Source organism: Neolamprologus multifasciatus, chromosome 12 (assembly GCF_963576455.1).
Source record: "Neolamprologus multifasciatus chromosome 12, fNeoMul1.2, whole genome shotgun sequence".
Classification (NCBI taxonomy): Eukaryota; Metazoa; Chordata; class Actinopteri; order Cichliformes; family Cichlidae; genus Neolamprologus; species Neolamprologus multifasciatus.
Window position 1 is genome coordinate 20235547 of NC_140450.1, and position 27298 is coordinate 20262844.

The 27298-nt window shown below is 41.5% G+C and overlaps 1 protein-coding gene across 3 annotated transcripts in view; it reads left to right on the plus strand.

Annotated features, from left to right (window-relative positions):
* The first annotated feature begins 3807 nt into the window (after positions 1 to 3807).
* LOC146506901 (phosphatidylinositol 4-phosphate 5-kinase type-1 beta-like) overlaps positions 3808 to 27298 on the plus strand; it is a 31564-nt gene continuing 8073 nt past the window's right edge. The window contains exons 1-7 of one of the 3 annotated variants that reach the window (XM_085181403.1): positions 3808 to 11933; positions 14051 to 14146; positions 14247 to 14309; positions 14809 to 14939; positions 17394 to 17511; positions 19533 to 19685; positions 20805 to 21104. In XM_085181403.1, coding sequence (XP_085037529.1) covers positions 14247 to 14309; positions 14809 to 14939; positions 17394 to 17511; positions 19533 to 19685; positions 20805 to 21104 — 765 coding nt within the window. In that variant the 5' untranslated portion in view covers positions 3808 to 11933; positions 14051 to 14146. The remainder of the gene's footprint in view (positions 11934 to 14050; positions 14147 to 14246; positions 14310 to 14808; positions 14940 to 17393; positions 17512 to 19532; positions 19686 to 20804; positions 21105 to 27298) is intronic. The other 2 variants (XM_085181402.1, XM_085181404.1) reach the window with 2 other exon arrangements.

Below are 27298 nucleotides of genomic sequence, written 5' to 3' on the forward strand. Positions count from 1 at the left end.
TTCCAGTTAGAGAAAATTTCTTGAAGCAAACATCACAATGTCTAATATACACAGTGTGATAAATTTATCAAAAACATTTTCATTATATGTAGTATATAAAAAATATTCTGTTCATGCAACATAGAACTAAATATATATGTTTGACTAGTGACATGTTAAATGCGCACATTAAAATTTTAAAGTAGAGGTCCTTTTCAAAATAACAGAAAATAAGAAAATGATGCATGTTGAAATTAAGTGATTAACTACAGAAAAATTACATAAATGAAGGAAAAGCTTGTATTTCCCCTTTTGTGTTTTATTAGGCGATCAACCATGTGGAGAACTCCAGCATTTACTCATTAAATGCTCTTTTTTTCACTTTCCATGTTTCTTTTTTTGCACAGCCATATTTTTTTCCTGATTTCTCGCTCCCTTTCTTCAATTCACTGTTTTTCTATTTTCTTTTTCTCCACTTTCCCCAGTGCTATCGTCTGTATTTCTCCCTTTTTTCTACATTGCTATCTTTCTTCTTCTTTCTACTGTCTTTTCCCGTGTAACTCTACGCTGCCAGGGCTGCAGAGTCCCAGTGTTTAGCATCTGGAATGCACAAATTTAATTGACTGAGTGGCTGAACTTGCATCCAATTTGCCTGTGTTTCTTCAGCCACAGAGCCGCTACCGTAAAGAGCAGAAAAACTTAACCAATTAAAATAGAAGCGCCCATCAGGTTTTAAATCTGTTTTGGATGTGGGTCCGTGTCTGTATGGGACAGCTTGTGGGTCTGGACTCAGACTCACAGTGTTAGTGACCTCTGATGTATTTAATTAATTCTTTTAGCACTCTAAATGAATTAATTTTATTGGTCAACCTCAGTCATCAAACTCAGGGGGTTAATCGAGGTTAATGCTGATTAAGTCAAAACCATTGTTTTGCCCTGGTGGCCATTCTTGGGCATTTCTCAGTACCAAGTAGGCCTAATGGCCCACTATAAAACCATTCTATACACTTTTACCAGATGTGTTTTCTGCTGTATGCAACCTTTTATGATTTGTTATTGTGGACCTGAGAGACCTCTTGTGGACACTTTGGAGTACTGCTGATAATGCAATCCAAAAACACAAACAATATTCTTTTGTATCAATCTATTATACTTCACATTTTAAAAAGTTAAATTGTGCTTTACAATACAACCATACTCACCAGACACAGCACCAAAGTCAAGTTTCTCCAAATCTGACAGAAAAACAAATTCAGTCAGGGAAATAATTATTTGATCTCCTGCTGAATTTGTAAGTTTGTTCATATGCAAAGAAATGAACAGTCTCTAATATTTATGGCAGCATCATTTCAATGCTGAGAGACAGAATATCAACCAAAAAAAAAAAAAAAAGGGGGGGGGGGGGGGAACCCACATTATATAAAAGTTATGGATTGATTGGCATTTCATTGAGTGAAGTAACTATTTGATCCCCTACAACCCAGCCAGAGCTCTAGAAACCTTCCAGCCTCACCACCATCAGGGCCAGAGACAAGATTGTAGACCTGCACAAGGCGGGAAGCGGCTACAAGACCCTCAGCAAAAAGCTTGGTGAGAAGGAGACCACTGTTGGTGCAATTATTCAGAAATGGAAGAAATATAAAATTACCATCAAACGCCCTCAGTCTGGAGCACGATACAAGATTTTACCTCATGATGTGAGGATGACCATGAGAAAGATGTGGTCAGCTGAGACTGGAGAAATCACTTGGATGAGTGATAAAACATTTCTCTCACTGAAACATCCAGATGAACAGAATCAACCTTTTGGGCTCCATAAGGGTAAGAACTTGTGCTCTGGAAAAAGGATATTGGCTGGATCATTAATAGTTTTATGAGCCTCGTGAACAACTTTTTTTTTTTTAGTTTCATAGATAAATGAACTGACCCCTAGGGCCAGTCATTTGGATGTAATTTGCTTTTAAGGATTTTTCTTTCATAGTCTCTCTCCATTAAAATGAAAATACCATAAAAAAATGTCTGTTGTTTTTTCATTGTCCTTGCATAACCAAAGTGCACTTGAGCTTCAGGGCACAAACTGATGGCCGGACATTCTCCTTAAGGATTTTCTGAGAGCAGAATTCATTGACCCATCACTTAGAGCAAGTCATCCTTGGGGATCATTCAGATGGGTTTTGTTTTTGGTTTTTTTTGCAAATTTAAAATGAGCCTTCATCTTCTTTTTGTTTTTGGTCAGCAGTGGTTTTCTCCTTAAACTCTCCCATGGAGGCCATTTTTGCCCAGTCTTTTTTTTTTAAATTGTTGAATCATAAACTCTGACTTTAACTGAGACATGTGAGACCTGCACTTCTTTACATTTTGCTCTGTGTTGTTTTTTTAAGGTTTTTTGTTTTTTGTTTGGTGACAACTTGGATGAGTTGTTGGAGTAATTTCAGTAGGCCAGCCATTCCTGGAATTGACTGTTCTAACAGGAATAACTGGGTGACATGAGGCTTTCTTCCAGAACCAATAAGAATAGAAAGATAGATTTACATCACACCTGACAGCATATTTAACATATTTTGACTATCAGCAAAACAAGAAGTGCTAGATTGAGCAGTAAAAGAGAAAGTGGGTTACCATCAGAAAGTGATATACTAAAAAATAAATTACTAACTAAATTTGTTGAAAGGAAAGTGTTCAAAGACATTCCAGACTTTTAACAATTTCCTGTATATAAATAGGGTAGTCAAGTATCATGTATGTCAATCAGTAATGACTCAAGAAAGTTACCTGAAAAAAGTCCAAACATTTGCTTCGAAGGGTTTGGTAAATCCTTTTCTGTCTATGTAGGATCTCTGAGCTCTGTGTGGTGTTCTCGGTTAGCTGATATCATAAATGAGCCATTTACTTGAATTAAACAGAGAAATTACATTGACAAAAATCCTCCTTTTAAATGTACAGTAACTGATGCTGTTCTTTCTAAATGAAGTTTCTCCCTTTCCACCACACCCTTAGTCACCCTAAGCTGTGACATGTGTTGTTTGTAAGTGGTGGAGATTTTAGTTGCCATACTTTCTCATACATGTTTTCTTTTTAATAAAACAATCGCTTCTGCTACTAACACAGCATTTGCCTTACTATGCCAATTTAATGCTTCTAACTTTGCTGATGGCCAGAATATTTGTAATATGACGATAGACAGGTGAGATCTAAATTTTAACATATTTTATTTATTGTGTATTTATAAGTTGTAAATATCAACTTCTCGTTTCCACAGGTTTTTTTTTTTTGGGGGGGGGGGGCTGCTGGTCTTTGGTTTGCTCTTATACACAACACCACAGAATCAACAACAACAAAGGTTACTAAAATAAAATAAAAAAATTAACATTTATTTGTTTTCTACTGTGATATCATAGATGGAAGTATGTAAATTTTCAGACGATGTTTGCAGCACTACATCCCAGCCTGACCACAAAAATTTATCATGTGTGTTTCGATAAATAAATATTTGTTAACAGTAGGGGTTACCCTCCAGTGAATTTGAAGATGACTTTATATTAATGTCACTTCCATCCATTTTTCCTAGGGCGAGAAGCAGGGTACACCCTGGACAGGTCGCCAGTCTGTTACAGGGCTAACACAGAGAGACGGACAATCATTCACACTCACATTAGAATCATTACCCTAACGTGCGTGTTTCTGGATTTTGGGGAGGAACCCACGCAGACACGGGGAAAACACGCACAGCAGACACTGAAACTCTCCACCCTGGACCTTCTTGCTAGAAGTTGGATGGTGCCAGCACACAGCACCACCTGCTGCCCCTGCTGAACTTGGATCTAATTTGATGCTTAACGAAACTGTGAGATTTGCTGCTGCCAGCAGAGGGCGTGCTCGTGCCACTTTTCGTGCTCGCTTGAATCTAGTGGCGCACTGAATGGCACGGCTGTAAAGAGGCAGGGCTGGGAGGCAGAGACACACGACACAGGTCTGCTCGGCAGAGGAGGAGGACTCAGTTCATAGCCAGCCTGCGGTGGAAATAAACGCTGCGTGTCCTACTCTAAACCGCAGTTTTGTATCGGTGGCGAGTCGCGTTGAAGAAACAGAAAGGCGCACTGTAAAGACTGCAGCAGCCGCTCAGACGGGAATATTTCCACAAGACTGCGCAGAAGAAGACGATTACTGTGAGTTTGATGCGTCACACCAAAGATTCGTACAGACGAAAACAAAATGACAGTAGCCACCGACACAGATGTTTACCCAACATCTTTTACAACCTTGTGGACATTGTGTCTCACAGCGTCAGTTCTCAGGTGTTGTCACGACAGGTGAACAACTGCAGGTGTGCGAGTCAGCCAGCTGCTCAGTTTGTAGTCTGATAAAGAGGTGGAGGTGTCATTTCTCTGAATAACTCAGTAAAAAAAAAAAAAAGAGATGTTCTGCCGAAAGAGTCATAATTTTAGATCCTCTTAACATATTCATGTAAAGTTCACGTGTGACATCAGGTGAATTTCATCCTTCACTCTGAATGTAAATCTTGTTGATTTTATTTAGATGAGTGCTGCTCTACAGTTCTGTCTTCCTTCATATATATTTTATAGCCGTTTTCTAGTAAATGAAGTTTTCCCCCCTCATGTATCTGCACATGTGAGCCTGGGCTTGCACATTTACAGAGAAACAGTTTGATGGGAAATGAGGCAAGCATAGTTGGAAGTTGTGCAACTGAGGATGGAGCAAGGAAAGTGTGGTTCAAAACGTGATGACAGTTATTGGGTGAAGTGATCTTTTTAACTTCCTGTGTGTGTTTTGAGAGCCTGGTGAACTACAATTAGATTTCCACATTTCATGGCCTGGCACGTGGATACACTTCTCAGGAACCTTTCCTGCATTTGACATGCAAAACATGTCAGAAACAGGTTATCTGTTTGACCAAATTTCTCTCTGTACATGCTGGCCCGAGCCTCAGCATCTGTCACGTTCTCACTGCTCTTTCTACAGCGAGGTGCTACATTTCTCTGCTGGTATTTGGCAGCCGAGCTCCTCACAGACAGCCCCTTTCATCCCGATGCGCCTCCACACCAAAGGCCTGAGCTGCGACCACTGTGAAACAGTTTTAAGAGTCCAAAAGAAGAAGAGCCACAACCTGTAGGCTGCTTTAGATACTGTTTAGTTGCGGCTCAGCTAATGAGTTTCTTTTTTACGTGATATATGATTGACTTCACTGAGTTTTGCTTTGTTACTGTGAATAATCACATGGGAAACATAAGAGTGTCGTTTTCTCTCTGTTATGAGGAGCAGTTGATGATAAATTCCTCCTTTTGGAAATGCTTCCCGTGTTTTTCACCGTGTGGTTCATGAAGCAACAAATGCTGCTCAAATATCTTCTCATTGGTCCTTGAGATACTGCAGAAATTAGACGCTAATTTGAATAATCAGTCAAATCTGACTAGCTCCAAGCCAGCCTATACTACAAAGACAAAGCATCTATATATAAATGTGTAATCTCTTCATTAACTTCCTGTTCCTGCTTCATTTGACTGGGAGACAGGTGGGGTTTGTCCAGGCTGACCAGCTTGCCGCAGGATTTTTGACAGGAAAATGGCTCATGCAAATCCCCTGCGCTCTCCTTGGGAGTAACACCTGTGCTCCTGTCCTGTGCTGCCTGCTGCCTTTGCACTGAAAGCATTCGTGCGTTACATAATGTTTTCCATTTGAGTGGCAGCAGAAGTGCCTCAGCACCGCAAAGCCCAAACTGTCAACACAAATCATATTTGATGATTCTGTGACTTTCTGCAGTTTTGTGTCTTTCCCTAGAGTTTTACCGGATTCTTTCTTACTTCAGTAATTAAACAGAGGTACTTGTTTGCAGAGGGGCCTCACAGGGCGCTCATACAGCTTTTTTTCCCAAATATATGAGCACCCTGTGTAAAAAGGTAGCACAATTACCAGCTGTAGGGTTTTTAAGTTCAGTCTTGTGATTTATGGGTCAAAGAGCAGTCTGTGTACTGTGATCGTACTGTACCATGGGATTCGAGTAGTGATAGGACCAAAATAACAGGCATATGAGACTCATTAAGACAGTTACATAAGTCAGTGGTCTGAACATTAGCTCGCAGCGCTCTCATTCCTGATAATGGTTTGAGTGACCAGTGTGCTACACAGGGGTGTGGCACACTGGTCACATTCAACATGTTCAGATTAGAGAAAAAAAAGTCTCACTGTGTTGTGAAAATGAAATCTGGTACCTGGTAATGTTTGTGTGTGTTCAGTGCGACCTCTCCTCCCACTACAGCCATTCTAGCTCTTCTCTCTAAGGATCCTCCCTCACTATTGTCTGCAGTCTGTATTGAAGCTGTCTAACATGCTGCGCTCCAGTTGCAACGAGCTGAAAGCATAACGGGAGTGTTTGCTTTCTTTCTGGAGTTTGTCATCTTGAGTTATCCGACACCATGTCAGCCTTTTCTTGCTTCTGCTCAATGCTGCGCTGTAGCAAAATCTAAGCTAATTCCTGCTTTGTTGCTTGTGAAGTACTGAAGTAAGTGTAGTGAAGAGCGGTATTCTGCCCTTCAGCTCTTCATGGGGTTAAAACTGCTTTGTAGTTTTTCTAGTACAGTAGAAAAACTACAAAGCAAAGTTTCTGCTTGGAAACTTATTTACTTTTTTTTTATTGGTTGGTCTTTTTGGTTAATCAATTACTAAATTAACAATTTAATACACTGGGTCAAAGTGACCAAATACCAGAGCTGAAGTATCTTTAGTATAGTCTGGCTGTACATGTTTGAGGCAGATAATGGTATCATTTGAGAGTCTAAATATCCGACATGCACCAAGTTTCCGGGTTTAAAAAGTCTCCTTGGTTGTGAAGTTAACACGGACAGTGAAAATGAGCTAAATGGTATCCATCTGTAATACAGATGACAGTGAATAAAACAATGTATGTCCTTCAAACAAGCCAGTCAGACACACTCGAGTCATATTTGGAGGTTTAGGCTCCATACGTCTCTCCAGCATGACCTCCTGAGCAGAGTGTGGGCTCGCCCTCTCTTTCTGTTCTGTTTTATTGTCCTCATTCACTGGCCAGGCTCCACTCGTGTCAGCACATACCACATAGGCCTGCTACTGACTGCCACCAGCGGCAGTGAGAACATTAAATCTAGAGTCTCTTATTTATTTTTGTGCCACACCCTTTAAACTTTGTGAGTTATAAGCAAAGAGGTAATCATCTCCCCAGGTGACTTGTTAGATACAGGAACTAAGAAAGAGGAAAAACCGCAAAGAGAATATGCTATAGGAACAGAAAAGTTAAAATTTATTAAATATGTTCAGGTTTGTCTGGCAGACCACAGCACCAAAAGTGTTTTGTTTTTCTCTTCTCATACAAAGTGAAATAAGTCAAACTGATAGTTAAAGGGACACATCATCAATTGTACCATCTGATCATTTATTTTAGGCATGGAGCGCTAAAAAAGGTGTCTGTAGATCTCTTCACTTGCATTTCATGACAGTTCAGCTGCATTCACATACTGTTTGCCGAATGGAAAGAAAACCTCACAATATTCAAAGCATTAATGTGTTATCTCCAGATCGTCACCCTCATCCTTATTGCTCTTTTAGTTAAACCACTTAAATAGCCTTGAATTAGCTTCTTTTGTGCAACCCTCCATTTAAATTGATCGAAGTGTTGGATCTTATTTTGATATAAATGTGATGCATGTATTTATTTTAAGCATGTTAGTGTTTTTTGCTGTTTCCCCACTAAGTCAGTGGTTTGAAGTTCAGCGTGTTGTAATTATTGCTTGAAGAACGATGAAAAGATGCTGCTGAGTGGCAGCCGTTCCAGTGATGAAAAGCCAGGATGTCACAGCTTCTGCGACCAACTCAAACTTACTACAAACTTAAAATGACTTTCTAACCTCATACTTATAAATACAGAGACAATCTTTAAAAGAACGTCAACGATCATCGCCGTGATGGTGTCTTCATGTACTTTGCAGCAGATGCAGAACTTCCCGGTATTATCGTTTTGATCTTAATGACCTCCAAACGGGAATTCCCATCTCTGTGGGCGAGCGGCACGTCAGCACCAGCTTTTGAAAGAGTGGAAAAAAAGGAGACCTGCAGACATAATTGGCTCATAGTTCTTCTACACCGCATAACCATTAGTGGTTGTGTTGGCCGGTTGGAGGCTGCTGGCAGAGCGATCCGTTGGCAGCATCGCAGGAATTCAGATTATTTGGAGGTTGTGATGTTTTGTTGTTGTTGTTTTGGGCCGGCTGAGTCCCCTGCGGCCCCCTCCCACTCTCATGTCCTGATAATGACGAGGTTTGCGGAGGCCCACTTGGGGGACACTATAGTGCCAGAGCGAGATGGCAGGAAGTAGAAATGAGTTGAGAGAATGGAGACGGTCATCAAAGTATAATTCTTCTATTTTTTTTTTTAAATTCATTCATTTATTTATTTTTTTAGTAACCTGTGACTTCAGGTCAATAAAGGCCTGGCCATATGCTCCCCTTTTAATCATGTGATAGTCTACTTCAGAGAAGTACATCATTTAGGGCTTCTCAGAAGTAGAGCATTTATGTTTGTGATATGCATAGGTAATAAAACGGCTTCTCTCGGCTTAAAGTGAAATATGAGGACCTTTGGACTACAGTGCAGGCTTTAGTAAAACTGACATGGGCAAGTCCGTCTCCTATTGTTTCTGTTCCATATGGTAACGATATCCATGGGCCTTGGCGTTGGGAGCAGTTGTGGTTAGTTATCACTGGTAGTTAAGCATAATAAGCCTGCTGTAGTACTTTCTGTACAGCCGTGCTGTACTGTACCGTCCCATCGGAGCAGCGTCTCTGCTTCTGTGTCTTTAAAGAACATTGTCTCTGTTTTCTGTCCATTAACTCATCCCTATGTTTCTCCCCACCTCCCCCATGCCCTCAGCCGAATCATGTGACACACTGGACACAGAGGGTGACCTCCTCCTCACAGCTTCTCATGCAGAGTGGAGCTGGAGCGAGACGCTCTCTGAATTACAAATAGACAGACCGAATCTTCTCCCTGGGTTTCCTCTTGCTCAAGTTATCATATATAATGAAATGGAGACATTTTTTTTGTGACTTTATTACCACAGATTTATCTTTTCTCTCAAGAAAAGGGGGTTTACATAGAATAAAACTTGATATAACTCCCGACTACACGTTTACAAGACAGCTTTTCAGAATCTCTGCCTCTCACTGTCCTCCATCTTTTGTCATACGTCCCTCGCCCCGTGTAGCTTGTTTCTTCTGTTCATGTTGCATTTCAAAGGTCAGGCCACTCTGTAGGTGTAATCCCGCCCGCCTTTTTTCTGCTTTATTTCTTGTCATCAAAAGGTCAAACACCATGCTAATATGCAATACCACAGAATAAAATGTAGGTTTAGAGATGAACGCATGGTCAGGGGAACATCACTGTGCCCACATGCACACTGCCGAGCTCACTGAAACATGTTTTTTAGGATTCAGAAGGATGCTGTGTTCAGTACACGCTGTACGCTCCGCCTTGTGTGATTGATGGTAGCTGCTTTCAGTGAAGGGAGCTCCCATTTTTTTACACCTGTGTCAGGGCTCTGCATGAAGATGTTAAAACAGATCGGTGTTTGTTATTTTTTAATCCAAACAAGCTCTTCTGGTAACTTTATTAGTGTAAACCTCATGAATAGACCTCAGTGTTCAGTGTTTACTTTAGCTTTCCGTCAACATCTAATACATTACGCACATGTTTACTATAGACTGTATCTAAAAGATGGCCATAGCCACTATGGCTTTCCTCGTTTGGTAGCGGAGTACTGTTTTTAAAGCGTCAGCACATTTTATCAATCAGTCCTGGTTGTTTTGAACCCCAGGTGATCATGTTTTAACAGGAGAGTGCTCAGTTATCAGCTAATGTTAGCAAGTTCCACCTATAGACTGTATTGTGGTGCAATCACACAGCCATCAATACCTGTACTTGCAAATTAGTGTAAAGTCGTCGAAAACATTTTTAAAAAGAGTAAAAAAATTGGAGAACCCACTCTCTGATGTGCTGTTAATATAAATAACAGCACATTAAGCCATATTAGTTTCAGATATTCCCCTTGAAAATGCTCCAAAAGGCACCAACACCACAAACTCTGGAGATTCAGGTCAGTATTGTCACAGTTTTTTTTTTACCAGCTGATTATTTTAAGATGGAAGTTTAATTTCAATCGACTTGTTTTCAGAGATGGTGGCTTTCAGCCCTGGAGGTTGCCCCTTCATGGTAACATACAGGCTTAATATCAGTAATCAACCGAAATATTTTCTTTCAGCATGATCTGTGTCTTTTTATTTAGCCACGCCTTTTGGCCACTTTTGCCATCAAAAGTCACGTACCCTACCTGTTTCTTACGCCAGCCTGTCGGCCATCTTTGTGGGCTGCCGTTTTAGTCTGATTTCAGCCTTCCTTCTGCACACGTACGCAAACACTTGGAAAGCTCTGCAGTGCTGCATAGTGCCTGGTGTTCAGGGACAAACACTACTCTGAAGCAGCATTACAGCTTTTACATCTGAGAAAAGATGAAAAGAAACATACCTCCAGAGCATGTCGTAAAATATGGAACACAACGTGCCAAAAACAGGTCAAAATGATACCTGGCTTCTTTTATAATGGCTTCTTCTGTTGTATTTGTGTGTGTGTGTGTGTGTGTGTGTGTGTGTGTGTGTGTGTGTGTGCGTGTGTGTGTGTGCATTGGACCAGAAAACCTATATGTATCTATACATGCTAAACTGTAGTTCTTCCTTGCTGTTATGGTCTTTGTCTGCCTTACTGTATCAAGATGGGGGAAACAAAGTCCTTAGGTAATCACACTGACACACCAAAAGAGCACTGCTATCAAAAGTAAAATGATCACTGTCCCACATGACAGATGCATACAGACAATGAGCCTTTTCTCTGTGTATTTATTGGGAATATTGAGTATATATTTTTTGAATGCCCTACATCCCGAGTTTCTGTGAAGGATGAGAGCAGTTAAGTTGATGAAGATGATCCCCTTCAGGCTGACTAAGCTGACTCTCCGTGCATCTTCTTGATTGTATCCACCCAAATCCAGATCTCGGTGCTTATCTAACATCTGAGTTGTGGGATTGCATGGGTCATGAAAGCCCAGCAGCCCAGTCCTTGAAGCTCAGCATTGCTGCTCTGCCATTGATTTTCCATTATGTCTCCAATCTGCAGCAGTAATCCAATAGTATCTGGGGACTGAAGCAGAGCAGAGCAAAAGGAACCCATATGTGATATCTCTGGAGATGGAGACTGTGGGAGCCTTGTTGACTGAATACCTCACAGCCTTGAAGTCATAGTCAGATGGTTTTGAAAAAGATTGTGATGCAGATTGTCCTAATTTTAGCCTAGCTATTCTACTGAAGGGCACTGGTAGATATAGATCATTTTGAAGAGAGTATAATTTCCGTAGCATGGTTAATGATGTGTTGATTGATCTGCCTGACCACTGCCTTTATTATTACTACTGGTTTGCCCGCTGGGATCATTGAGGGAATATTAGCACAGCTACTTTGAGTTTTTGACAGCTTAGATTTATTCAATCTGCATAATCATCATACCAGACAGCCCACGTCTGCTCTCTGCAACATATTTTCCTTTCAAGGACTGCCTTGGCTGCAGAGTGGCTATTTGACTTCCACAGGGGCAGAATGGCAGCCTTGGCAATAACCCCGAAGCCACAGAGGAGATACGGCATGAGAGCCAGTGTTTGATCTGCACTCAAGTGTGTTTGTTTGAAGGGTGGTAGAGTTTCTGACAAGGCTGTAGGGACGAGTGGGAATGGAGTTGTTTACGTACAGTGAGGCTCAGGGAGAGATCAGAGGTAAGTTTTGGAAAGAAAAAAAACATGTGTCCTTCCCTTCACAAGAAGGGAAGGACACGGTGCTCGAAAAGTAACGTTTCATAATGAAGTTGTGGTAAGTCAGGGAAAAAGTTTAATGTTTTACTAAATGGTTTTAATGTCTGCGTTTAGTTTATCAGTTTGTTGAAAGCTGATCCTGGAATGTCATTTCCTGCATTGCTTAAGAATTTTCTTCAGGTCATTGCAAAGGTGTTACAAAGTCTTAACATAAACTATCTTTGACCTTACTTGCTTTTTCACAAAGGCATAGAAATATCAACTCCCTATGCACATGCCTGTGTGAGTTTTCTATTCAGACTCAGGCTTTCACGTACTAAGTTTCCTTTTTATTGACCCGTTGGATCACTTTCCCCATTTGGTTCTCGCCCAAGACCACAAATATCCACGTCCACTGTCTACCAGAGGCATTGATTTAACAAAGCTGCGTTTTTGTGTTAGCGAGGTCGTCTAATGTAATTGTGAAACACAAGGTATTGTGTTACACGTGTACAGTGTACTCTTGTTTTCCTCGTTAGAGTCCTGTGTGAGTGGCATTTACCATGGGATGGGAGTGTTTGACAGCGGTGAGACGCTCCTGATTAGGATCCTCCGTCCATTTTTACCGACCATCTGTCTGCCTCTCTTTTGTTGAGAGGTGAACAAGAGACCTGCTGTTGTTCACTGCAGCTGCGGGCCTCTCGTGGATTGTTCTCGAAGCAGTCTGTTAGAGTACCAGCTGGGTTGTGGGGTCAGGTGAGGGAGAGGCGGCTGGAGTGCGAGAGAGAGCGAAAGAGAGGTCCGCACAATTCATTTTGACACTGACACTCAAGTCGGTGCTGAGCTGAGAGCCAGACAGGCCTGCCTACGGGCTTATTAACATTCCTCAGGTTCAGGGCACATAGTGTAAAGGCTCAGGTGGATCAACACCTCATTACACTGACTGACGAGGCTCGAGATCAATAACAGCATTTTATGACAGACGTGAGCTTTACAAAAAACAAGAGCTCGCGCAAAAAAACATATTGTGTTTGTTGTGTGAGCGAATGTGCTCGTGTCCTTTTCGTAAGGCAGGAAATTATTTTTAAGGTGATATAAAAGCTATGAATGATTCACAGAGGCAGAATAAGACCGAGTAAGCCTCTAGCCAGGATGGTCTCTGTGGTCTGTGCTATTGTCTCTTATGTGTTTATAGCAACAGAGAAGCTGGTGTGCAGATTAGGAGCCAGTCTGGAGATAAGAGCTGAGTGTCTGCTACACTCTCAATATCTGAATCTCTGCGTGTGAGCGTATTTTCATCCAAGTGCACCTTTCTCCGTTTGGAGACTATTTCCAACAAAGGTGCAAGATATTGCGAGGATTTTACTTTGCAAGAACCAAACACAAACAAGACTTTAGTTTAGTTCAATTAGTTTTCCACTGCATGGCGATGATGTGATGATGATGTGACAGCTGGTCACAAAACAGGTGACTGCAGGGCACGAGGGCAGCAAGACATTGTGCGATACTCAAAGCTCCAGTAACAGCAGGCGCATTTATATGCAGGTGATGTGGTGACTGCAGCCTTGTGAGAGCTTGTCAAAGTCCAACTTTTGCAACTGCTCTTACTCCTCACTTCTTCTCAGCGTGTCCTGAGGCAACATTTAAATGACTTACGCCACTCTGTCTCATTTTCTCTGGGAGTGTTAGTGGAGAAAAACAGACACATTTTAAGGAGGAGTGGAAAATTCATGGAGAGCTTACGTAGAAACAAGACAGACTGGGTCTTTGTGGCTCAGGGAGGACTTTGATGAGCTGTAAGCCGGGCAGTGACACGCTGTGCAGCTCCACTCCTTTATGAGGTGTTGTTCTGCACGTACAAAGTCTTGAATATCGAGGCAATATGAAAACAGAGAAGCCGGCGATTAGATTAAAGTGTAACAAGATTTCTGTATCTGCACGCTGTGATTTGTGAGGTGTTGAAGTGACAGGCAGGAAAGGACTGTTTCTCCAACACGGCACTCGAGCAGAACTCTGATGTTTATTACAAAACACAAATGTACATCTCATGAGTCAAGAGTGACTATCAGAGTTAAAGTGCCTTTTTTTATCAGGTGGAGATTAGCAGAATCAGCAAGATTCACTTACTTTAATGCAATGTCAGTGCCTTTTTAAAAATATTTTATAGTAACTTACTGGGCACCCGTTCTCTTACAGAAGGTCCTGTGACAACTCCTGATGATTGCTCAGCCTGACAATCAAGAGCTGCTGCCCTGATTGCTGCTCGTCAGGCACAGCTTTTTATTAAGCAAGGTATGCTTTTGACTGCTCAGTATATTTCAGAGCAATGCAACAATTGACAAGAATTACAGTGTTATAGTTTGTTGCCTGAATGACTTTGTGTCCCTTTTAGATGTCTACCGCCACAGAAAATGGGACAGGAGGGAATCGGAGCTCAGAGAAAACCTACAAGAAGGTAAAAGAGTGTGTTTGGTAACATTTTCATGTTATGAGGAATATGAGCACGATCCCTTAACATTTACTTGGAAATGCTGCCGTTTAGAGTCAGCTTTTGCTTCTGAGCCACTCGAGTCCCTTAACTCCTTCTGCAGCACATTATGTCGTGACCCTTCCACAGCCAGCTGCTAGCAGTCAGTCAAGTGCTGAGTACATTTGTTTTCTTTCTTGTACTGTAGACGTCACTCCTTATGGAAACATCTCTCTCTCTTTTTTTTTTTTTAAGATTCAACCATAATGCATTTCTTTATACTAGCTACCTCTGTCCAGGTTTGGGGAAATATGTTTTTTTAGAGGTGTCATGCAATAAAAACACAAACTGGATTTGTCCAAGTCTGCAAGTGCAGTTGGATGTGTTTGTGTGGAAATTCTCATATTTCAAATCAAAGGGTAAGCAAGGGAGCAAGTGTGCCACGGCTAGACTAATGTGATATTTTCTTTTCGAATTTCCCATCAAGACCACATCCTCGGCGTTAAAGGGAGCCATTCAGCTCGGTATTGGCTATACAGTGGGAAACCTCACCTCCAAGCCTGACAGAGATGTTCTTATGCAAGACTTCTATGTGGTGGAGAGTGTCTTTCTGCCCAGGTCAGTGATCCCACATGCGCAACCACAGTGTTACATTCACAGAAACACTCTCTCAGCATGTGTGTTTTTGTGCGTTGAAGGTTTGCGTCCTTGTCACGTAAGCTCAAGGTTATTTATCTGCAGGACTTGGTGAATAGGAGAGCTGCTTCGTAAAAGCAGACTGTGTGTAGGTTGGCTGTGAATGAAGTGAATGGATGGAAAGCGAGTGAAGGGCACGCTTCGCCTGGACGGCCTCCGCAAATATTATATGTCTGGATCTCGAATGAAAAACATTAACAGCTGTTATTAATCACGCTCGGTGGAAACTACATGCGCTCGAAATCCACTCCAAAGAAAATGTGGTGCCACCTCAAACTGCCAGCATCATCATTTATCAACAGTTTTGCTAGTCTAAGTCATGACGCAGGGATAAAACTATTCTAGTGGATTATCTTGCCAAGAACTGTGGAATCAGCTTACTGTGTGCCTCTTAACTGCCACAGAGCAAAACGTACGGCGGCGCGCCGCTGAGCTATCTTCAAAATTACATCATCAGCTCAAAGAAATGCTTTATATAATCTAAAGCAAGACGAGGGATTCATCGAAAGTGTTGCCTTATGTCCACACATATGGTTTATTAACACACAGCTGATGCTGCGGCACATACTTTATCAGTTTTTGTTTTCTTTTAGAGCTGTAGAGGAACTACAAAAACAAATTAAATCAGGAGCAGCTGAGCAAAAGACATCTATTAGTTGCTGTTTGTCCATCCCAGTGTAAATACATCCAAGGTCATTCAATGTTGTGTTTAACCCTTGGACGTCAGGAGGAGAATTACAGTCCTATCAGGATGTACTTTGTGGTTTACCTTAGAGATGCTGCACCAGGATATGCAAACTGGGCATGGTTTATGCAAACCTCTTTCTGGCACGCACACCAGTCCTGCTCCTCAGCAACAGCCTAACAAAGCTCTTGTTGTGTTTGACTGATAAAGGCCCTGATGACTTTCAAGACTTTGATGAAAACTCCACGTCGCTCGCTGAGACTCTGAAGCGCAAAATGACGAGCGACAATTGGTTTAAAATGAGGCTTGTTTCATCCAGCCCAAGTTTGAATTAAAATGAAAGTGGTGGCAGTCTCCAGGGCCACCTTTTTCACAGGGGGAGAAAGAATCTAGGCCATGTTGGTAGGAAGAAAATAAAATTACACAAGACGGAACAAACAGTGTAATGAGTGAGGGGAGAAAATGAATGCCTTACATCTTTAATCTGACATAACCGTTTCCTATTTTATTCTTTCTGCTTTCCCTCAGCATTTATCTTCTGTTCTGTAATAGCACACAATCCCTTCTCTTTCCTCCCACCGCAGGACTACCCTGAACAAGTGACTAAATGATGGAAACAGAGATGTCGCTTTGACTCCCTCACGCTTTATTTTCAGTTTGTCTCACACCTTTCCGCAGACGCACGCACACACAGAGAGGGAGATGAATCCCTGATTAGACTGAATTTTTTCCGGGCGCTTGTGTTGCTTAATGTTTTGTTTTTTTTCTTTTAAGTAGACTCTCAATCAGTGGCAAATGATTCCCGTTGTCCTCGCGCACTAAACAAACCGTTCAAATGCCATTGTGGCGTGATCACAGATATAGTGTTACACCTGCGCCTTGCCTCCGTGTCACTGAATATAGCACACACAGGGAACAACAAAAGGGCCTCTCTACCCAGAGCAGCTTCCAAGTAACCAGATTTAGAGGTGCCCTGGGAAACAAAACCTTTATTAACCTATTTCTGCAACTACAAAACTGATTCCAATGAAAGTTTAGTTTTAAAAAAAGACTCGACGGCTGACTCACGCTAACCTTATCCAATGTGCTTACAGGATTATGGGTTAGGTTAGTTAGAAACAGGGTCAGCCTTTGTCAAAGCCCGTCTGGAAATGTCTCCCACTCCACGCTTGGCAAAAAACAAAAAAAACATGCAGGTTATTGTGTCTCATTTTGTTTGGTTTTAAACCTTTTATTTGAGCCATTTTCTCCCCATTTGAGCTGAAGTGCATGTTTTTTTTATTTGGTATTGTTCGATCCAGTAATTAGAGCCATCTTCAGTCTCCAGGCGAAGAACTCTATACAGACCTATCTCTGATAGCACAATGCTGGTGAATCTGGGTTCCCATAGAGGACTTACTGAAGCCTGTTCAAGCAGGAATGGAAGAAAATACAAGGGCCCACTGATAAAATTACCCAGAGTCAATAGCGTAGATACCAGGCACAAAGATTAGGTGCTGGTGTTCATTTCCGCCCGGTAGTGCCAGTTTTCCAGGGGGCGCGAGAATGCATCTGTGTGACTGACACTAACATGTTTCCTTTTGTAATGTTAAAGCTTCTTTTTTAAATTTCATGTCAGTTAGTGTTGAAAAATGTATCTAATATACCCGTTTGTGTGTTTGTCTCATCTTGTCTTGGTCAAATATTACCAGTGAGGGAAGCAACCTGACTCCAGCACATCACTATCCTGACTTCCGCTTCAAGACGTACGCCCCGCTGGCCTTCCGCTACTTCAGAGATCTGTTCGGCATCAAGCCAGATGACTACCTGGTAAGACTAAAACCTGGCAGACCTTGTAGGTCATTATTTGTGTTCATGCTCAAAATCCAGACCTCAGCTCAGTCTGGATCACCACCTCATTTGTATGGAGCCATGCCGCAGGAAGCAAATCTAGTGCACTCTCATTTCTCAGCACAGCAACTGAAATTAACCTGCTGGTCCTATTCAAGGGGGTAAAAAAAGGTCATTTTAAGTTTTTGCTTTCAAGACTTAAAGGAAAAAAAGGAGATTTAAGAAAATATGCTGAGTCACTTCCTGTCACTGGCTGCCTGCCCAGTATTTCGCTGCACATTACCCGCATAAACTCACACTGCTGTTTATGAGATTAAACAAAGATAATTTTTATAAATTAATGAGGTCTATGACATTGGATTTTGATGTTTTACCTGTTCCAGCCTCGATGCAAAGCTCAGCTAACTGCTTGCTATAACTTCACATTCAATGTAAGGTGTTACAGGGGCATAAATGCTGAAATCGCGTCATTTTAAGGCTGTTGCTAGGCGGCTGCCAGTCTACGTAATGACGTAGATGCATTTTTAAGATGTTCTACATGCCAGGTTTGATTTCTCATCTCCCTGGTTGTGTAGGAGGAGTGGGCAGCCAAAGAAACAAACACACAGGCTGAGATTTCCTGTGTTACAGCGAGATTCACCTGGTTCTTACATCCACACGTCGCAAACTGACATCGATAATCAGTTGTAAGTCTGATAAAGAAGAGAGAATTGCTCGTTATTTTTGTCTGTCGGGAATTTCTTTCCACCAACTAAATGCTGACTAATGTAGAATCCAATAGGTTGAGTAATGCTGCAGTCCCCAGGAGGGTGGAGTCAAGGTAAAACATTGGGGTGGTGGAGATACTGGAGCTAATAATGACAGAGCATGTGCCCTCATTAGCACAGCTGTAATCCTCACACGTGCAGTGATTTCCCAGCAGACTCACAGGCACACATTTAGACATTTAGACAGAAGCATTTTGTGTGATTCATGTTTTTGGTTTTGCTCGTTTGCACGTGTTTTTGTCTGTGAAAATATTCCCTGGCTGAAGTCTTAAGTGTTCGTTTCAAACGTTTGACAGCACTAATTTAATGCTAAATTGATACTCTACCTTTTTATAAATAAAATTAGATTTCAAAAAGGTGTGATTTCCTCTGACCTTTATCCTGCTGTGGCGGCATCTTCCTGCGTTCCTTATGCCTCGAAGTCTTTCCTAAACCCATCAGGCTACATTGTTCCTTTTGATGGCCAGATATTTTTCTGCATAAATGAAAGACAAAAAGCTCCAGAAGAGAGTCGGAGATTAAAAAGTTATTTCAAGGCCGAAGAGGGATGATGGCGCAAGGCCCGCCAGCATTGAGGAGTAGTGCTAATGACTGATGTCCTTGAGGTGATGATGAATTCATTCAGGCGGAGGCCACACTGCGGTGTCTAATTAAGAGAGAATGTGGACACGCATACACAGCCAGGCTCAGTGCAAATGCAATAAAGTGTGGATGTGTTTGTGCCGGTAATGCAACGTGACTGTGGATGGTCATCAAGTGGAAGAGTCTCTGGAGAGGGAGAGTGGATGCCTCCAGTGTTTCTCTCTTTTGAAAATGTGGCTCTCATAATGCACTGATTAATATCTAACGCTTCTCTACAGTCTTGCGGGTTCTTGTATGTAGATGGGCACTGCGGGACGGAGGCTCTCGTTTCTTAGCAGGAAGATTCACATGTCTGTGGGCGCCTATAAAGTTTGACAAACAGATAAACAGTAGACTGATGTGAAGCAGAGCTGGCATTAATGGAACAATAAAAAAATGTAGACAGGGTTCTGCTTTCTCCGATAAACATGTGAACAACTGTAGACTTTGGGGCTGATTTTTCATTACAAAAGCGGCCCTCCAATTTTGTGGCACCAGCCGAGGGACCTTTATCTGTTTCCTGCTCTGCTGCGTGCAAAGCTATACCATATATAGAGTTGATTTGTGAATTTGATGTATTAGATATGAAATGTTTATGGCTTTCTTCCTCAGTACTCCCTGGTAAATGAGCCTCTGATTGAGCTGGTCAACCCCGGGGCCAGCGGCTCTCTCTTCTACCTGACCAGCGACGATGAGTTCATCATTAAAACTGTTCAGCACAAGGAGGCCAAGTTTCTCCAGAGGCTGCTACCTGGATACTACATGGTGAGAAGTTTAATGTTACTTCATTACAGTTCGTGATGGCATGTGAAAATTCTTGCTGATGGATGTCTAAAACCCGCTTGGTGTTAAATGAGTGATTACTCATGAGATGCTTCAGAGGCAAAAATGAGATGGAGTGAAAATGCCCTTTAGCTCCTGCACTAGGAGCCTGAATAGCAATTCAACTTGACTGAGGACAGTGGTCGTTGCATAGATAAAAGTCCAAAATTTGATCAGATCATTTTGTTATTCATGTTTTTTTTTATTGCATCCTCATTCTGCTTGACATCAGTGAAGCATGGAGTGTACATGGTGCCAAGCTTTCCACATATGGAGTTTAAACCATATGCAGTCTTCCCCTTCCAGTTAGTCCTCTTCTGCAGCAATTCGCCTCTTCTATTCACCGCTTGCTATTTTTAGATATATCCTTTCATAGAAGTGCTGTTCTGACCACTTAAACTTGTGCTCCAGTAGTGTGTTTTAGATCTGATCCACTGTGTCAAAACGGCAACCCTTCACTTGAATGTTTTCTTTTTGGAGAAGAAGGTAAAGTCACAGGGAACCATATCTGGCAAGAATTGAAGGTGTTCAGCCAAGACTTTGTTAATGTGGAAAAAAAATACACTCACAAAATTTTGAGTTGTCTATTGAATGTTTTCCCTCAGCAGTCTAACTTTGGGAGACAGTTTGGACAACTCCTTGAATGTTATAGCAAAATCGAAAAGCACGCTCACTGGGCACTATGTGCCATTCCACTGAAAACTGCTGTGCTCTGAGCCGTAACAGAAGACTCAGCACTCTTCTTGGCATGAAAATCAGATCTGTCTGACGCAGAACTTTGCTCTTTGCACAAGTTTAAAGTCCTCTGCAAAGGTCTATTTTTATTGTAGTAGAAATACTAAACAGATGGTCCACAATTTATAGCTCTATCTACAAACACTAACAGAGCTCCTTACCTGGGGTAGGTACGTCACAGTTATCTGCAATATAATTCTGACCATACACAAATTAGTTACCAAACTGCTTCCTTTTATCCCACACATTAATATATTTTTTAAGAAATGCACCCAGTCTACAAAACTCAACGTCATTGCGACCCCTGTGCTTTCTCTAAATTCACAGAACTTGAACCAGAATCCACGCACTTTGCTTCCCAAGTTTTACGGCCTGTACTGCATCCAGTCTGGAGGCATCAACATCCGATTGGTGGTGATGAACAATGTGTTGCCTCGCTCTGTCAAAATGCACTACAAATACGACCTGAAGGGATCCACCTATAAGAGACGAGCGTCGAGGAAAGAGAGAGAGAAGGCCTGTCCGACCTACAAAGACTTGGACTTTCAAGACATGCACGAGGAGGGGCTTTACTTTGACGCCGAGACGTACAACAACCTCATGAAGACTCTGCAGAGAGACTGTCGGGTAGGTAGTTTTATGGATGTTCTTCTCACAGACTGGCTTTGAAATGGCAGTCGTATCATGACGGGAAGCTCTCTATTATTCCCTACAACAAATAAGGAAGTCTAGGATGATCTCATTTTAGTTTCATAGCACGGAGCTTTCCTGGTGAAATCCTTTCAAGCTGGAAATCTTAGTCTAGTGAGAAAATATATCTTTTTAAAGGGTTGGTATGTATTCTAACACCAGCAACATGCATCCTTGTAACTTAATCACATTATATACTGCTTTGGGATATAAGTGCGTATCCTAGATGGGACGAAATGTTTTGAAAAGAGAATTTTCCTTGTCTTTGCCACAGAGGGAAAGACAATGTGTTCAGCTAAACTTTCAGTTTGCCTCGGGTCTGTGTTCTTGTTTCCTTGCACGGCTATGTTTCACTACGTGACAGCTCTCCAAACACTGAATGTGATTAAGGCATGATCCTGGTAGCGTGAGACTCAGAGCCCTGTCCAAAGATAGTCTTCCAATCTAAGGGCTCACATTCTTCTCTGTATTAATGCAGACACCGTGAAATTGTTCAACTGAAGGAGGATAGTTTGAGCTTAATAAGAGACGTGAGCTGTGCTCTGGCGATTCACCAAATCTTTAAAAAAAGAAAACGTTATGCTGCAAACACATAAACTTCATCCTTTCATATCCCTTTGTCTGTCTGCATTACATTAGTTTGGAAGAATTGTTGCTAGTCGTGGAGGCTGATGGATCGTGTACAGTAAATTTTCAGATTTGTGGGCCATAGCTGTGATTAATTAAGAAGCCTCTAGGTTTTAAAAAGCAAAAGACACAAAACTTAAGTGGTACTGATGTCTGCACCCTCTGTTCCCCTCCCAAGGCAACAATTCAGGCGTTGTGCACCATAAACTCATAAAACAAATGGCTCTATATTAAGCTTTTTTACATTAGAGCCTTCTGAAATGTTGAATTAAGACCCTAATAAAGTACTAAGCATACATAACCTTTGGCTCATTGTCTGTTACAGCAGAAGTTTCCATTTGGAAAATACCCTTTCTAAACACAGAGAGGTGGCATATTTGTGAAGCTATTTATACACCATGATCAAACACTAGATAATCAGGTTAGAGCAGACTTGGGCATCGGACAGCCTATAGTTAGTTGTGCTTTTATTTTAAAGTCACCTTTTGGGGTTTTGTTGTTTGTTTGTTTTTAATCTATATATGTACATGTGTGCAAGCAAATGGAGCTTCACTGTAAACATGTTCGGAGAAACACTTATGAGAGATATGATACGATATGAAAATGTCAGCTCACACAAAAATAAAATAAAAAGACTGTTTCAGGGTGTAGAGGTTTTTTTTTAACAAGACATGTATGTAAGTATGTAGTCACTGAGGTCAGAGGTAAAACTGTGTGCTTTGCTTGTGGAGAGCTCATTTGTGTGTTTAAGGAGTACAATTTGAATCGCCATTCTGAGACTAAACACACAGAGACGATTTTGAGTGTTTCTCTTTGGCTCTGGATGAGGGCTGTGTCAATCCCACCCAGTGACAATTACACAGGCCAGTTACTTATTCTTTTAGGTAAATCCCAAGTATATTACAGAGGAGCTGGCAGGAATGACCTTAGTGAAAGGGACTGTAACAGGGAGTGATTTGTTCACAGATAACTGGCAGACGTTATGTCCAAATCTGACAAATTTCAGATTTGAACACTTTAAAAATGATTAAAGGCAGATTTAGACAGAAGTAACTGAACTGAACCCAGAACTGAAATTTGTATGTTAGCATTGTACGATACAGCAGGAGGTGTTGTGTAACTTGGTGCTAAAAATTAAACATGTTCATAACTAATAGAGTTAATTGGGGTGAGAACGCTGAACTGTTTTTTTTTGCACTTTTGAAGGAGCATGAAACTAAACATGGTGACATAGGCTACCACACAGCTGTCAGGTGGCTCAGCCTGGGGAAAGAGTATGGGACCTCAGAGCAGAAAGTCAAGAGCATTATGATAAGAAAGGCACAGACTTTCCAGAGCTCTCAGATGCAGAATAGAAGGCAGATCTTGCATTTGCTGTTGCTGTGACTGCCCTTCACATTTCAACTTTAGACACTGAATCTGATGATTTTAATGCACTTATTTAAGACCAAAACCAGCTAGTTTTACTCCACTGGGAAAAAAATAAATAAAAAAACACAGATTAATTCATTTACCTTTAAGCAAGATGGCAACAGTATTTTGTATAAAGTTAAAAGTCTTACATACAGTTCACAGTTGTTTTGGGGAATGTTGAGTAAATGGTGATTAAATGTTGACGTTTTTGCTGTGTCACATTTTCATCGTCTAACTGTAACGACGACTCTTTCTAGTAGCACTTTATAAAGAGAGAAAATTAATAAGTAAAATTGAGTTGGGCTTTTTAGTGTGTCCCTTCACAACAGCCCCAGTTTGTCATGTGGTCTCTTGGCAAAGTTAATTGCCCACTTATGGTTTTAAGGGCCATTTCACAGTCTGCAGAAAATCTAGACCTCAGTTGTTGTGTTTGGAAAAGAAAATGTTAACAGGCTGCTGTATTTAACCTGGAAATAGACCTGGATGTTGATGGGTACATCAGATGAGTTCAGGGAACAGCAAAAGAAAGACTTCCTGGCAAAGTTCCTGCTGAGTCGTGTCAACCTGCCAGACCTGGCAACCTCGTGAGGCTCCATATAGCTAACAACTTAATGACTTCCCTTACACCAAACTTCGGGTAAATGATTCAGTTTTTTATTTAGAAGAAGAGGAAACAAACATGATGTTTTTATTGAAAGAATTAAAGCTAATGAATAGTGGGATGCTGTGTGTTTAAATCAGCCTATTATGTAACACAATCTGTGTCCTCTCTTTTCTGTATACTCAGAAAACAAGTAATGACAAGGGTAGTTCTGTTTTACAGAAAATCTTTTGCTGCATTAGTTTGTAGTTTTGTGTTCCTCTTTAGGGGAAATTGATTTCTCTTACAGGATTGCTGCATAAACAGGTGTGATCACCTCTTGCTTTCCCTCCTTTTAAGTCAAACATTATCTCTTTTGCGGTAAATCTGGGTCTTGTGATGTTGTTGACTTACAGTCAGGCTACCATAAACTCAGAGGACCCTTATGTAATCTCCTCAGGTTAGAGTGTTTCTCATTATCATTAACCAGTGTGTTGACTTTCTCAAAGTTCTGTTTTCTTAAGCACACTGACACCGACATCCTCCCTTCTGGCTAATTCAGTGCTTTCTTAATGGTTAACCTGGCAGTGCACGCAAGCAGTTCACAAGCTCAAAGTACAACAGAGATGCACTGGCTGTCTGTGTGTCTATAAAATTAATGTATATAGTTTATAAAACCTATATGGTGTATGCAAGTTGGACTGTTTTGCAGCAGCTGTTACAGAGACTGTGCTGTATAGTTTATTGTCATGGCTTCCTGCGTTTGCCTCCTAAGCGGGAAGCAAAGTGCCCTCTAAGCAGAATCTCTGTCCATTTCCATGAGTAAGCAGCTAACCCCGTCACCCCAGGAGAGGCCGCGGACCAGAACGCAGAGTAAGGGTCGGCAGAAGCTAAGCAACAGGGGGCATAGGGGGCTTTGGAGGGAACGAGGAAGTGGAAGAAAGAGTTGTCCTTTAATAGCTATGATAAAAAAAGTAATGTTCAGCTGTTTTTCCAGAGCCTGCAGGGAATGTGGGAATGTGGAAAGTCAGAGTTTAGTTGAAAGAAGAAATGGTGTTTGAGCAATGCTTGTGACATTTCAGAAATAACCGATACTCACGGTTACACAGGACACTTCTGGAGAAATGCCGGCTGTGCTCTCTTCTTAAGTCTCTCCTCTCCATTACTCTCCAGCTCCCCTGATACTCCCCCAAATGCCAAAACAACACGAGGCATTAATAATTCATGCTGAACTCTACTCTACAGAGAGAGTGAGACAGAGAGGGTTTATTGTAGAGTGTGTGTGCATCTACCAGTCTGACTCTGGCTGTGTGTGTGTGTGTGTGTGTGTGTGTGTGTGTGTGTGTGTGTGTGTGTGTGTGTGGTGAAGAGCATTGCTGTCACATTACAGTGACTGTGCAGTGAGGCAAACATAATGACTGTGATGCTGAAGATGAAATCAAGCTGTTGGGAGACTTTTCTTCACAACACATGCTTGGCTGTCAACACTTTGTCATCTTGTGGGCAACTCAGGCCAAAAAAGCATTAAGAAATATACACTTTTGGCCACTTTATTAGATACACTTGCTAGTACTGGTTTGGCCCCCTGTATGGCTTCAGAAGTGCCATAGAATAGCATAGATTCACAAAAGTGCTGAAACATTTCTTGGGCATTTTGGTCCATATTGACATGATAGCATCACACAGTTGCCGCTCGCTGGATATTTTTTCTTTTTCTGACCATTCACTGTGAGCCCTATAGATGGTTGTGCAGGCAAATCTCAGCAGATCAGCAGTTTCCGAAAAAACTCTGCCCAGCCTGTCTGGCACCAGCAACCATGTCAAGTCACTTAATCGCCTTTCTTCCCCATTCTTTGAAGCCACTCATTGCGTGGCGTCGTGATGTCATGGAGAGCAGTACGAATATGAAAACATTTTGCCCTACTTTACACCCCTGTGGGACTTTTCTTTTTAAAGTTTCAGATCACAATGTGTTATGTTTGAATCATTCTCATCCTCTGTGCTTTAAGAAGAATGTCAAATAAAGTAAGCGTACAAAGAACGGAGAACAAGGGTAAAGTTGAATTAGATTTCTTTCTAATCAAGGCCATTTTCTGAATCAAGCCCTTTTTTCAGTTTTTATTGTGTCATTTCATACCGTTTTTTTACCCATTGTGAAGAAAACATCTTAAATTACCAACACTGACAATGTGATTTGAGTTGTGGCTTTTGTGGCCTCCTCAAGTGGCGGGTTGGTGTTTGTTCCTTTCTGCCCCATCACGACTTCTGTGACAAACCAAGCGTTCTTGAACTGGACTCGTAGTCGGTGTATACTTGGAAAAAGTTATTCAGCTTGCTCAATGAATAGACTAGGCTTTCTTGCTAAGGAACACATGTATTTGTGTATTATTGGTGTATTAGTGCAAAGTCGGGCAGCTCTACTGGCTCAGAGCTGAATGGGTGGAGGAGCGCTTTAGGCTAGACGATGATGAGAAACATCGAATTTTGTTGAGGATTAAGCTATGCTATGACAAAGCTGGCTTCTCACGGGAGCTTTAGTGCAGTATTATTATTACTTTCACTATGAGACAAGAACGGTTGTGTTTGAAAGCAGGAACTAAAGACTGTACCAGTATGCTCCTCAGAATAAGTCAGATTAAAAAATCCAAGGAGAAATTTTGCATAAATAACACACAAACGTGGGTGTTCTCTGTCTGCTGTGATGCTTTGATTGTCCGTCGGGGAAAACTGGGGCCCGGATGCTCGGTCGTGGCTTTCTGTAGGCAGCGTGATGTGTATGGCTCTATTCAAAATGGTTGCTGTTTGAATAGGCTGGGGGAGTTTGAGCGAGGGGATGCAAATAGTTGATATGAAAAAAAAGAGGGGTGGGGGGTGATCGGTGAAAAGGCCCTGTGTTTGTTTTGAGTCACTCATTAAGTCTGCTTGCAGTTGTGTGCATGAATGTGTGCCGCTTTGACTTTAAATATCAGCAAATGCTAACTTGATTTACAATGAACACTAATAAAATCTTCTCTGACTTTGCTTCGAGGATTTCTTATCTATAGATAACTTAATTTTTCTCTGGATTCTGGGCCATGACTGTCTTTGATTATGTCAGGTTTTTTCTGCAGTAAATATAGAAATCTTTGTGGGAATGCATAGTGTTAAAGCTTTTATCTGGTTTATTCACTCATGTTTAGACAGCCTGTTTCATCTGATTTTTCATCCCATATAAACACATTAAAGCGCGATTTATGACAGAGCTGCATTAATTAACAAGTGTCGAAAGCTCAACTGGCATTGCTTTGACCTTAAACAAAGCCAGAGTTCAGCGGTAGGTGTGGCGTAGCTGCAAGCTCCATCCCATCAGAAGATGTGTGTCATTTTTATTCTGCTGACTGTATTTGAAAGCAAATGGCTTCAGGCTAAGAATATTAAACCGTTACCATAGCTTGTCTTATTTTTCTCGGTTGTTTGTTTCAGTCTGGGTCATAAAGTAAGTAGTACACGGTACACGGCAGTGACCTCAATC